The sequence below is a fragment of the Microtus ochrogaster genome, linkage group LG5 (assembly GCF_000317375.1).
Source record: "Microtus ochrogaster isolate Prairie Vole_2 linkage group LG5, MicOch1.0, whole genome shotgun sequence".
Lineage (NCBI taxonomy): Eukaryota > Metazoa > Chordata > Mammalia > Rodentia > Cricetidae > Microtus > Microtus ochrogaster.
This window is the reverse complement of record NC_022031.1, coordinates 17228503-17242351: the sequence shown is the minus strand read 5'-3', so window position 1 is coordinate 17242351 and position 13849 is coordinate 17228503. Positions and strand designations below refer to the sequence as shown.

The window sequence follows — 13849 nt, the reverse complement described above, 5'->3', positions numbered from 1 at the left end:
TCCAGCCTGACCACCTGAATCCAGTGCCCAGAACACGACACTCAAGCCAGGACACATGCACGCTACCCACATCCTCAATATATACGTCAACTTTTCAAAAAGAATTATTCTCTGCTCAGATCACCTTTATTGTAGTAACACGGTACCTCCTCAGTGGTGGGGATGCAGTAGTCCTAAGGAAAATGAGAGAAAGGTATGAAGAAATAAACTGCCTAGGAATTTAGCATTCAAAAGAGACATGAGCTCCAGGGAGAATCTTCTCCCATGGGAGCACAAAAGTCATCCAGTCGTTCAGCCCAGTGCGTAGCAGACTCCTGCACTATGAGAGAGAGGCTATTCTAGGTAAGCTTTCATAGCTCTTACAAGCAGAAGGGAATGACTTAAAGTCCTTAATGACTTGGAAATGGCCCAGATATTTATTTATGTTTGATGTAAAGCTTACAGAAACTTAAAAATCGGATGTCGTACACTTTGGAATTATGAATCCATAATAAAACTAAATCTCTTTTTTTTTATATTTTTAACTTAGCTCCTGGCTTTTGCACAGAATTTGAATATAGAATTCAGCTTAGAGGCAGAACGAATGATTCACGGCTATTATCTAGCGAGTCGCAGAATCAGAGCAGACTCTATACACGGGTCAAAGCTGTCAGCATCTGCATTAAAATACTTGTAGGTATTCAACCAGGATTGTATGACCAAAATTGACTTCTAAACATGAATTTAATTAACTTACTTGTTTTTTTGTTTCTCTGTTTGATTTATAGTTGGTTGGTTGATTATTTACTTTGTTTCAGAAGAATTTAAGATGACTTAATGACTTCCTTTGTTATATTTTAAGTCATTTGCACCACTAATAATTCCTTTCCCTAAATTGTTTTTATTGGATCCTCCGTACGAGATATGCCTGAAAAAAGTCCAATGACTTCAATGTAAATGATTGCTTTTTAATATGGTTGTTTGTGTTCCAAGTATGTTACAGTTGGGTCTAAAGAAACTTTCCTATTAAGTAATTTATTTAATATTCATATGTGCATATAATGTGTTTGGCTCCAATCCACCTCCATTCCCCCTCCTCCAACTCCTCCCTCCCCCATACAGACACTACACTGTTCCTTGTACCTCTGTGTATTTATTTATGTATTTAGCATGGTGTCAAGGACGGAACACAAGACCTTCACATGCAAGCAAGCACCCTACCACTAAGCCATATTCCCAGCCTTGTTCCTTGTACTTTAAAACACTTTAGTAAATATGCTGCTATTTTTTAAGAAGTGAATAATGAATAATTCTTCTTATAAAAATTTATGAACATCACAAAATCTAAAATGAGTAATGCATGCTCCTAACACTCTCTATACCTAGCTGTCTACCCAGAGATAAAATCATAGTTAACAGTTGGGTTTTTGTTTGTTTGTTCACTTGTTTTTCAAGACAGGGTTTCTCTGTAGCTTTTGGAGACTGTCCGGAAACTAGCTCTTGTAGACCAGGCTGGCCTCAAACTCACAGAGATCTGCCTGCCTCTGCCTCCTGCGTGCTGGAATTAAAGGCATGCGGCACCATCACCCAGCCTGTTAACAATTTTAATGAATACTTCCAGAAATTATTTTTTCAAATATCAGCATAGGCTGAAGATGTAGCTCAGTCAGTAGAGTGTTTGCCTAGCATGCACAAGTTCCTGGGTTCAGTCCCCAATCCCACCTAGAGTGGGTGTGATACACACCTATAATCTAAACTCTAAGAAAATGGAGGCAGGGTGTTGTCCCAGCTACTGAGTGAGCTAAGGCCAGACTATGCTAGGTAAGACCTGATCTCAAAATAAATAAATAACAGCAAATATACAAATACATTTTTTAAATGTGTGTGAGGGTGTGTGTGCTCACATGTAGAAGCCAGGGAACAGGCTCAGGTGTCATTCCTCAGATACCACCCACCTTGTGTTTGAGATGGATCTTGCCCTGGCCTGGCACTCACCAAGTAGGCTAAGGTGCTGGCCAGCAATCCCCAGGGATTGGCTGGTTTCTTCCTCTCACTATTTGGAATTACAATCCTGTGCCACCAGACTCAGCTTTTCACACTGCTTCTGGGACTTGAACTCAGGTATTTGTGTTTGTCCAGCAAGCACTTTACCCACTGAGCTACCTCTCTAGGCATGTATGTGAGTGTGTACATGTGTTTCTACACATTGGTGTGTGTGTGTGTGTGTGTGTGTGTGTGTGTGTAAACATGTAGGGGGCGCAGCAAGGAGGCCAGAGCTGATGTCAGGTGTCAGTCACTCTTAGAGACTCTGAACGGAGCTCATTGACTGGACTAGACTAGCTGCTGAGCAAGCTCCAGGGAGCCTCCCTTCTCCCTTCCTTAGCAGCACCGGCTTCTTCATGTGGGTGCTGGGGCCTGAACTTGGGCCGTCATGCTGTAGAGCAGGCACTTCAGCAAGACTGAGCTCTCTCTCCAGCTCATTCAAATCAGTATGTCGAACACAGACAGAAGCAGGCAAATATATTTTATATTGACAATAGGTGTATTCTGTTTGCCCAAATAAAATTATACTTTTAACAGTCCTACCAGTCACACTGTGTTGTGATATGTGGTATTATGATGTGACTTTAGTATAATTTATAGTCCCTTTTTGATAGGCCATTATTTCACTTGATATAGTAAAATACAATCTCAAATTATAAAGATCAAAAGTAAAATAAATAATCCAATAAACAAATTAATGCAGTATTTTGTTGTAACTGCAAAATAAAGTAAAATAATGTGTAGACAGCACCAAGAACAGATCTACAAGAGATGGATATGTTTAATCACTTTCTTCAATTATATTATTTAAATAAGCTGAAAATGCAAAAGGTAAGTCAAAGTAAAAATCAAATCCTTAATAAAAGTTTTCAAATACTAACCAGCAGTACGTAATAAAGTCATAGTTATAATACTCAGACAAATGATGCTCCATCAGTTTTGGAAGTTCCAATATCTCATGTTGTCTTTTGTCTGTAGTAAAAGACACTCTTTATTTAAACTTCTATAACCTTACTTTAAAATGACTGTTTTGATCAAAAATCAGGCAGAGTTAATTTTAATATAATGCTACTTTTTCCTACTATATGGACAAGTACTGAGAGTGGAGAGGGGTTTTATGGACTAGCACGGTAAGAGCCCTCCTACCCAGAAGAGTCCTGAGCCTTCAGTCCCTCTTCAACAGAATAGCCACCTCTCCTTTTGTGAGGGTTCCACATGTGCATTCAGGATTTTGAATGACAACATTAGGGTTACAATAATCAGATATATTTTAAGCTACATTGAGAGACCATCACAGATTTGAATTATGATCTTCATCTATCAAGAGAAAGGTTAGTAGAATAAACACGACGTCTCCAACTAGGTTCCCAAGCGCTCTAGTGCACGGGTGAATGTGTGGGAAGGGGCTAATGCCACTGAAGATGAACGGCATCCAGGAGACTTCATTCTGTTCACGATTAATATGAGCAAGCGTGGAATGCAACTTATCTTTTGAGATTTAGCCTGTATTAATAGAACATGTATGAAGAGCAAGAGAATGATAACTCTACCTTACCTCTGACAGTCCAATAAGACACACAGTACCAGATTGTAAAGGTTAAACAGATCTGGTCTTAAGGGAAGTAGCTGGAATATTGAAAAGATGAAAATTATGTTTCTCCAGATGTGGTGGTGCACATTTTTAATCCCAGCACTCAGAAGGCAGAGGCAGGTGGATCTCTGTGAGTTCAAGGCCAGCCTGATAGCAACTTTCAAGATAGTCAGGGCTACATAGAGAGACCCTGTTTAAAAAAAAAAAAACAAAAATAAACAAAAAGGAAGTTATGTTTTATGAGACATTTTGTGTGTGTGTGTGTGTGCATGTGTCGTTTAGGCTGGAACCCAGGGCCTCATACCTTTGAGCCATACCGCTAGCCCTCATACCATTACAAGTACTGAGATATTTACCTTGGAAAAAAGAAACTGTGGGCATCTACAAAAGTTACCCGAGTATGTAAAGAGTTGTCACATTTTGATCTCCAGCTCCCTCAGGTCCCGCAAACAGAAGAAAAGACCAATTGGGGGAAACTACAATGACTCTTATTTCAGTCCAGATTTACATAAATCCCGTGGGTTACAGAATTTTATCTTACTTCATATCCTCATTATATATACACACACACTCACACACTCAACGTTAATTTATGCCAAGTCATCCAGTCAGCAAATCCTACAGACTCAACTTGAGTTTCCTGACTCTCAAATCCAACGTGCATTTGAGAGCCTGACAAGGCTGAGAGGAGGTCCTTCACGGGGAGGAGAGCGGTTCACGTGTCTAAAGTAGTAAGTCATTGAGGAAGTAGTGAATGGTCACGTGTGTTCAGAGACGACAGGGCGGTGAGCAGCTCAGAATGCTGTGCGCAGAATTGGCTTCTGTGACAAGAACTGTGAACTGTAGGATGCCATGGGAACTCTGGACAGGCGAGGAGCTGATGGAAGCACCAAGCAGCTATGTATCTATACATCTTACATACCTATAGGATACTTAGTTACGTTTATTCCCTCTAGTGTAAATTTACTGAAGCAGAACTCAGCGCAGGAATGCTAAGTGGAAGTCAATTTTTTTTTTACAGGGCAGGATACTTCCTTCTGGCACAATTTATTAAGTTGATAGGGAAGAAATAGCTTAAAAGGAAAACAAACAAACAAGAAAACAGTATGGTGACCGCTAACACATGGCTCACGTCATGTCTTAGTTGGTTCCTGTTTAAATATGTAATTTTTTTTGTTTTTTTTTCTCTGTAGCTTTGGAGCTAAATATGTAAATTTTTTATAATACTAACATGTTTTTATTAACTTCTGTTTTCTTTTTCAGAGTTTCTTTATCTGAAGCTCATGCTCGACTGAACTTAAGGAATAAAGTACTCAAGGAAGATGTGCTGATTGCAGCCTTATTGTTTGAAATGTCTCTCACGCTAAAATATGGTAATTCACTAATAATGATTCCTAAATAGTCTTAGATTATTATTACCTGCACTTTAAATACTTCAAAGTAATCATTATTGTTATTAGATAAAGCTTACCTGAATTTGAACATTTGCTGTTTATAGGGGAATTTCACATTTTTCCTTGTTCAAGACAGAGTCTCACCATATAGCCCAACTGGCTGGGAACCCAAACTGTACCACTCAGCCTCTGAGTACTGGGCCTCCAGCTGTGGCCATGCTGCTGGGTGGCAGTGCCATCTGACAATAGACGTCTGATTCTGTATGATTGCTGTCGGGGACTTCTGTGAGACTAAGCCTCACCACAAGGCCCAGGCTCGTCTTTAACGTGCCATCCTCAAGCCTCAGCCTCCTGTGTTGAAAGCAGCTAGCGTTCCTAACCTCTGCTGACTGGTCCCAGACTAAGCCAAGCATTTTTTTTTTTTTTTTTTTTTTTTGTTTTTCGAGACAGGGTTTCTCTGTGGTTTTGGAGCCTGTCCTGGAACTATCTCTTGTAGACCAGGCTGGTCTCGAACTCACAGAGATCCGCCTGCCTCTGCCTCCCGAGTGCTGGGATTAAAGGCACGCGCCACCACCACCTGGCTAAGCCAAGCATTCTTAACCTAGGATCCCTGGATGCCTCAAGCCAAAGAGTACTATAAATCGTTATCTACAAATCCGTGTGTGTCCTCTACAAAGGACATAGATGGAAAGCTCTAGGAAGTAGGTTACGGAGTTACTGATTACTAGAAAAGATCGTCATCCTGAACTAGTTTACATAGAACACTGGTTCCAACGAATGCTAAATAGTAGGGATATGTAAGTATTCTAATTTGTCTTATTTTACTTATTTTAAGGCCATATTTTTTTTCAAATCAGAGTTATTTTCTATACCATAAAGAAATGTGCTGCAGCCAGGTGGTGGCGCACGCCTTTAATCCCAGCACTGGGAGGCAGAGGCAGGCGGATCTCTGTGAGTTCAAGGACAGCCTGGTCTACAGAGTGAGTTCCAGGACAGCCAAGACCACACAGAGAAACTGTCTGAAAAAACTGAAAAGGAAAGAGGAAGGGAGGAAGGAAGAGAGGGAGGGAAGAACTAAGGAAAGGTGACATCAGTCTTACATAATTGTTAAGGTATATTGGGGTTTTGTATTAAGGACTCTGCGATAAGCTGTGACCACATTGTAAAGACGGCACTGACATATCTAAGAACGTATTTAAGGGAAGTAAAAAGATGTCCTCTGCAATTCCTTTAGCTGATGAATTTCAGTTAGGTGTTTGTGATTTTTATCAACTCTGAAGTAATAGTGTTAAAACGCTTCATAAATATTACTTCACTTTTTATTAGTTTTTAAGTTAGCAAAGTGATAAGTTTCTTTATGGAATTTTCTACATATGCCATTATACTTTCTTACTGTCCTAAGTTCCTTCCCCACTGACAACCCCATACCTCGTCCTCACACTGCTTCTTCCCCCCAAAAAGTAGAGAACAGAGTGAGGTAAATAAGAGTAGGAGGTAAGCAAAGAAAAACAGTGAAGGACAAGCAGATCAAAGAAATGTGGGGAAAGGAAGAGTGCAGGATGTGAAGGAGGGGAAGCTAAAAGACAAGAGGTTATTTTTAAAGGGAACAAGATTTCCCCAATTGTGAGAAAGATGGTGTTGGGGCAGCTTCTGTGTCCTTGAAACTGACTCAGCCAGTTCTGAGTGGGGAGAGGGGTCAGCTGAATTTACAGTGGAGATGAATGCTATGGAGAATCAGAACTGTGTTAACAACAACTAAGGAGACCCTTATAAGGAAGAGTTATTTAACCTCAAGGGCCAGGTATCCAGGTAGAGGGCACTGCGATCAATGGAGGTGCAGGGTGACTAAAATGTTGCCGACCAAGCTCAGCAGACCAGTAGGTTATAAGGAAAATGGGGTCAGAGTAAGGTAATTAGGGTGCTGGTCTTAGAACAAATGGGAAGAAACTAAATGTTTTACGAGACCAAATATCAACTATATTTTGGAACAGTTGTCTGTGGTGAATCTTTGTTGAGACAGGGTTTCTGTGTAGCCTTGGTTATACTGGAACTCACTTTGTAGACCAGGCTGGCCTTGAACTCACAGAGATCCGCCTGCCTTTGCTTCCTGAGTACGGGAATTAAAGGCGTGCATCACCACTGCCCGGCCAGTTCAGAACTTTTAAACATTTATTATATGCTGGGAAGAAAGGCATGTGTCACACCCAGGTTGTCTTTAGTGAAAGGTTGGAATTATAGGGACTATTGTCATACTCCATGCAATTGTAATGCAAGCTTTGACTAGGTCAAGAGTAGAAACAGAAATTAGTGAAAGATGGACCTTGGATGCAACATCCAGTCAGCTTTGCTAATGAGTTGATTAGGACCTGGACACTGCTATTAAAATTATGATTGCATCTGCAAAGGCAGAGGTTGGAGTGGGAATGGATGTGTGGCTATAGAGACAGCCTGGACTGGAAAACTGAACATTGAAGATAAGGAACTAAGTGGGAATGGGGCTCTAGTTGGAGAGGATGTGTGATCCAGGAATGGACTTGCTCTGTGTAAACTCTCAAGTGTTTATAACATATAGTAAACCACTGATAGCACAGTCATCAACACTGAGCATGCTGGAGAGCAGCCTGGGGAGTCTAAGACCCAAGTGGAGTCATGGGAGCTTAAGTCTTAGGAGGCGAGGAACCAGAACCAGGGTGAGTGGCCTACACTAAAGATCATTTTCTACTTAAAATATATTTCAATCAGCCAGATGTGATGATCCCCTGTATTCACAGCACGCAGAGGTAGAGACAAGCCAGCCAGGGCTACATAGTAAGAGCCTACCTCAAAAAGGACCAAAAATTTAAAACTTAAAAGGATCAGATTCTAGTCAACTGTTCAGAAGACAGGATTTCTTCTCTGTAGCTTTGGAGCCTGTCCTAGAACTCACTCTGCAGACTAGGTTGGCCTCAAACTCAAGAGACCCGCCTGCCTCTGCCTCCTCAGTGCTGGAATTAAAGGCATGTGCCACCACTGCCCGGCCAGTTCAGAAGTTTTAAACATTTATTTTTTCAAATGTTTTCCACTTTTAGTTTTTAGGTCTTGTTTACACAGTTACTTTGTTCTTCATTTAGGGGCCAGTGCATTCTGTGTCGCTCCCAATGCACTGTTTCCATTCGAACTGTATAACGAAGAGTATTTAGAGCAAAGAGACCTCTACCTGACTCAGTGCCAGCAGCAGCTCCAACAGTTTATCGCCACATGCGGACCTGGGACAACTCTCTTTTCTACTGACGAATAAAACAATCTGAGTGAAGGGTTTCTTCTCATGCCTGTCAGCCTTGGCTAACTGTAGGAGTGACTCTGGAGTCATGCTCAGCTGGGTATGGTCTTGAGGTATCTACTAGAATGCCATTCAGAGTACAAAATGTGGCCCCTCCATAACTTAACAAATGATCCAAGTATCCAAAACCAACAAATTTTTTTTTTAAATTTACACATTAAATTACCAAGGAGAGTCACATCAAAACTTCCTGGTTACCCCAGTGAATCAAAGATACACACACAGTAGAGAACATAGCAGTGTAAAAAAAGGTCCCATCTACTCCCATCAGGTAGATACCATGCTTGTTAAGTTAAAAAATTGATGAGTTCAAATCACTGCAACTTTTATAACCCAGTGCCTAATGTAAAGCCTTTTGATAGTTTATCAAGGGCATTATGGGTATATTGCTTTATAAGCCCAAGCATGAAGTCAAGGAAAGATGTGGACTTCTTACATATACCCTTTATACAACCAGTGACTGGAAAGACCTCCTGGGGACCAATGGTCTTCCTGCCTCCAATTAGCTGGTCTACAGGGTCCTACAGTGCCTGACTTTTGTATTACTAAGTATTGGCTCTGATGAGCAGGTTAACGACAGTGCATACAAATTAAGTCCTGTTTGTGCTTTTTCATGTGAAAGGTAAACCAACCCCTCTCAACATACAGTACCTCTCACAACCAAAGTCTAGCATTAGGAATACCCCCCCCAACAAACCCAGGGCCTTGTGCCAGTTAAGCAACCACTTCCTCGGCCCTTAATACAAAGGCTTTTAAATGCCCCAAGTCATCAGAATGTTGATGTGTTCTTATGCTATTTACTAAACCCAGGAACTCAAGAGGTTAAAAATTTAAGTCTTCACTCGAAATTGGTTCAGACTTGTCAAGTGACTTCCTACAGTGTACCCTGGCTACTATACTAGACAGACTGCCCAGCACTGTCCCCTAGAGTACCCCGGCTACTGTGCCAGAGACTGCTGAATACTGTCCTCTACAGTGTACCCCGGCTACTGTACTAGACAGACTGCTGAGCACTGTCCCCTACAGTGTACCAGGGCTGTGGACAAATGAAACGAAGCTCAAAAGACATAAATTTTAAAGAAATTACTACCCACACAGTTAGCTACTTATTTCTACATAATTTATTGTTGATTACTATAAAACACTAATTCATCATTTGCTCCTGTTCACGGATTCTTGACCAATTCTTCATTTCACCATCCACAATGTGTGCTGCACCTTCCAAAGGAAAAAGACAGTGAGAACCCCATGGTATTTTTACTCAAGCTCAAAAACTAAGTCCGGGTATTTATCTCAACAGCCTTTGAAAAAATGTCAAAGAAACAGACATTCAAATGTGATTTGAAAAGGAACTGGTCCCAGTCCCTGAGTGTTATCAAATACTGCTCAATCAAGAGCTGTGACTGAGCAAACTTACCGAAACAATGAAGTGTTTGTAAACATCACAGCTCCTGAGGTGACTTTCACCTGCAGCTACCTACATGCTGGATAAACAAACAGTACACCGGTTTCAACAAACAATTTCACCACACTGGTAATATGCATTATCTCTACATTGCTGGCACCTCAGTCTTAAGAGTATTTCTTCAAAGACACCCTCAGCTGGGTAAACGGCAAACTCTAAGTCATCATTGTGCCAGCTATTAAGCCACAGCAAGAACAGGCCCTATGTGTTGAATAGGTTCTTAGGTATTAATCAGATCACACACACACACCTTAATATCTGTACCTTGTTACTGGCAACTGTCGTCCTGGTGGCTTATTTAAATCGCGTTCTGTGACAAGTTTCTGGAAAACATTTGTTCAAGCACGTTCAAGAGGCAGGTTTTGTTGCACCTAAAAATTAAACATTTGATTGTGAACTCGTTTGTTACTTCCACATTTAACACCTTATATGATTGTGCTGGCTAGTCAGTAGAGGAAGCCTCAATTGAGAAAATGCCTGCAGAGGGCATAAGCCAGTAAGCAATTCTTCACGGCCTGTAGGCTCTCATCTCTCAGCCGTGTTATCCACCCCCTTCACTGAGGCAGTACTGATTTAAGACAAGGACGGATCCAGAGTAGCTAGAAACCTAACTACAGTTGCACAGACCAGCACAATTAAACAGCAAAGGGCATGGCCAGGATCACAGATATGGTCTACAGACTCCAAAACACTAAATCACGAAGCCAGTTACTGGAGATGATTTATGAAGACTGTAAAACTCAAGATGTCAGCAAATTTTGCTCCAACTTCAAAGCCTCGTTTAGAGCGTACTTACAAGACCTAAAACTGACGGTCTTGATATGAGAGACAATACACCCCACCGCTATCAAACTGTAGTACAGGGAAATAGGTCACTCACTTTCTTCTGGTGGACACAGTGCAGGCCCAGAGAAAGCTGCCGCCAGGAGCGGCCGCTCCTTCCCGCACTTCGATGCGTCCTGAGGCGCAGGCCTTTAACTAAGGGCCGCCAAGGGCTGTTGTCCCCCGAGCTCGAGCAGTTCAGGATCTGCAGGTTATTTTAAAGACCGAGCGCGCGGGAACGCGAATGCGAGCGGCCACGCAGACCAGGCCATGTGGCCCACCGTACCCAGTAAGGGACCGGCGCCGTCAGCTGGGCGCCCCGCTCCGCACCGACGGGGTGGACAGACCGCGGGGTTCGCACCTGGAAGAGCCCGAGGACAGGCCGGGTTCCACAGGCCCGGGCCTCCGCCGCCCGCCATGCTGCACGAGAAGCCTGCGCTCCCGGGCGCCGCGCGGAAAGGAAGTGCGGAGCTCGCCGCAACCCTTAGGCGCTCTCCAGGCCCCGCCTCTTCCGGGCATTCTCTAGCCCCGCCCCCGCGTCCCTGGTGGGGCGGAGGGAGCAGGTTGTGAGCCTTACTGGGGCTCAGGAATATTTTAGCTAGAGCTTTCGAATTGACTTTGCAAGTGAATAATGCTTTCAAATAGGACTGTCTCCCCGTCCTGGTGCTTCTCTTGGTCTTCTAAATTCTCATCTACTTCTGTGTTTTAAAAACTGGTGGGATTAGCAAGCCCATGTAATTTTTAAAAAGATTTATGTGTATGGGTGTTTTCTCTGCGCGTGTGTATATGCACCACCTGTGAGCCTCGTGATGACAAAGTTCAAAAGAGATCGTTGGATCCCCTGGAAGTGGTTATATTATAGCCAGATCTGCGGCAACCTACTGTGTGCTGAAAACCTAAGTTCTGGAATCAGTATACATGCATGGCACGGGTGCACACACACACACACACACACACACACACACACACACACACACACAAATTGGTCTTTAGAAAAAAGGAAAAGCTGTTAACTACTTTGATTGCCATTAGTAATAGAATTTTTCCTTAGTAGTCATAGTCACCTACTGTCTTAGGGTTTTCTGTTGCTGTGATGAAACACCATGACCAAAAGCAAGTTGGGGAGAGAATGAGCATTTTTGAATTACCGTTCCACATGACTTCATCACTGAAGGAAGCCCGGACAGGAAGGCACGGAGGACAGAAACCTCGGCAGAGGCCATGGAGGAATGCTGTTAACTGGCTAGCTCTGCTTTCTTTCTGATAGAACCCAAGACCACTGGCCCAGTGGTATCCCCACCTACAGTTGGTTGGGTCTCCCCCATCAATCACTAGCTCAGAAAATGCCCGACAGGCTTGCCTACAGCTGACTTTCTGGAGGCCTTTTCTCAGTTGAGGCTCCCTCCTCTCAGACTACTGCAGTTTGTGTCAAGTTGCCATCAAACTAGCCAGAGCAGTTACCTTGCTTATGAACAGGTTATGATTTACTCTTGATTTTCGTGTGTTTACTTTTTTTATTGGGGTTCATCATGTGTGTGCTCACATGGAGGCCAGAGAACAGCTCTGTGGACTTGATTCTGTCACCTTGGTATGCACTCCTGGGCTGCTCAGGAAGGCAGGCTGCCCAGCAAGAACCTTTATCTGCTAAGCCATCTCAATGGTCTGAACGTTCATATTTTATCAGTCTTATTCATCTCAGTCATTATACTTGAGTCCTGTCTACAAAACGTTAGGCTTGGCACCACAAAAAGAAACGTGTATGATCTTGTCTGAAAGATATACACAAAAGAGTAAAATCACATTATTAAATTGGTAAAAATCAGGCCATCTCTCCTTTAAAGGGAGACAGGGAGACGGCTTGGTGGGTAAAGAATTTGCTGTGCATTGGGTATTTTTTATCAGCCTGACACAAACTGGAGTCACCTGGGAAGAGGGAGCCTCGAGCGAGGAATTGCCCTCATCAGATTGGCTGAAGGCGTGTGTCTGTGGGGCGTTTTCTTGATTGATGGTTGATGTGGAAGGTCTAGCCTGCTTTGGATGGTGCCGCCTCTGGGCAGGTGGTCCTGGGTTGTATAAGAAAGCAGGACAGTGAGTAGCATCCGTTTGTGGTTTCTGCTTCAGTTCCTTCCTTGAATTTCTGTTTGGGATTTAGTGATGAACTATGATGTGGAATTATAAGACAAAACAACCCTCTTCTCCCTAAGTTGGCTTTGGTCAGCGTTTTATACAAAGCAACAGAGAAGCAAATCTGGACAGCATGCAGTCCCAGTGCTCTGAGGATGTGAACACAGGAGGATCCCTGGAGTCCCGTGGCTAGACAGTGACAGAAAGCCTAGGTTTTAAAAACAGGACCCTGTGAGATTACTGCTGACTTCGTTCAACAGTTACCGGTCAGCCCCTACCTACCAGGGCTGTCTGTGAGACAGCCTGTCTCCCAAAATAATCTGTCTTGCTTGAGCAAACAATTCCAGGAAGGAAAGATTGTAGCAATCTTCAGGAACTCTCTGCTGCAGTGTCCGACCTTCGCTATTTGAAATAGTTTTACCTGTTGAGGTCAGACTCAGGTTCGTTTTTTGGCCTTCTGTGTTTTTACTCTGGGCTCTGAAACAGTTTAGCTTAATCTGTGAGTTCTGGGTTCAGTAATACTCTGTCTCAAACAAGTCAGGTGGAGAGTAGCTGAGGACTGCACCTGAGATTCGTTTCTGGCCCCCACACACATGCAACACACATATGTACATACACACATGCATACAGACATACACAATAAATAAGGCGGGGAGTGATTGAGAACTACACCTGAGGGCTGTTTATGGCCTTCACACACAGATAACACATACATACACTAAACAAGATGGAGAGAGAGTGGTTGCAGACTACACCTGAGGTCCATTTCTGGCCTTCACATACATGTGTGTTACATGTATACATACATACATAATAAATAAGATGAAGAGTGGTTGAGGGTTACACCTGATATTGATGACTGGTCTCTGCATATGTGCACACAGAACATGTAGACACACACACACAGACACACACGACTGTGCTAAATCATAGGCTCCCCCCCCCCCAATCTGTTCCCACCCTCTGCAGCCTCTCTTCAGACAGTTCAGACAGAGAGCTGATAGGGCAACACTTACTGTGACCTAGCAACACGCTCCCAAGCTCCCATGCTCCCATGCTCCCACGCTCCCAACCTCCCCACCATCCACCACTTGCTCAGGTCCAGGGTATCT

At 43.0% G+C, this 13849-nt stretch overlaps 1 protein-coding gene, 1 long non-coding RNA gene and 1 other non-coding gene across 3 annotated transcripts in view; 1 reads left to right on the top strand and 2 right to left on the bottom strand.

Annotated features, from left to right (window-relative positions):
• The window catches only part of Mcmdc2 (minichromosome maintenance domain containing 2), a 33740-nt gene extending 25440 nt beyond the window's left edge, over positions 1-8300 (top strand). The window contains exons 11-13 of the mRNA XM_026786803.1: positions 530-672; positions 4877-4986; positions 8118-8300. Of these exons, the coding sequence (XP_026642604.1) occupies positions 530-672; positions 4877-4986; positions 8118-8284 (420 nt within the window). The 3' untranslated portion in view covers positions 8285-8300. The remainder of the gene's footprint in view (positions 1-529; positions 673-4876; positions 4987-8117) is intronic.
• Positions 8301-9429: 1129 nt separating this feature from the next.
• On the bottom strand, positions 9430-11055 carry LOC101979695. Its single transcript, XR_258674.3, has 4 exons — positions 10672-11055; positions 10056-10162; positions 9744-9810; positions 9430-9544 (listed from the first exon to the last, which is right to left on the bottom strand). It is a non-coding gene; the product is annotated as an uncharacterized LOC101979695 (long non-coding RNA).
• Positions 9884-9967, bottom strand: LOC113457793. Its single transcript, XR_003378287.1, has one exon. It is a non-coding gene; the product is annotated as a small nucleolar RNA SNORD87 (small nucleolar RNA).
• Positions 11056-13849: the final 2794 nt, after the last annotated feature.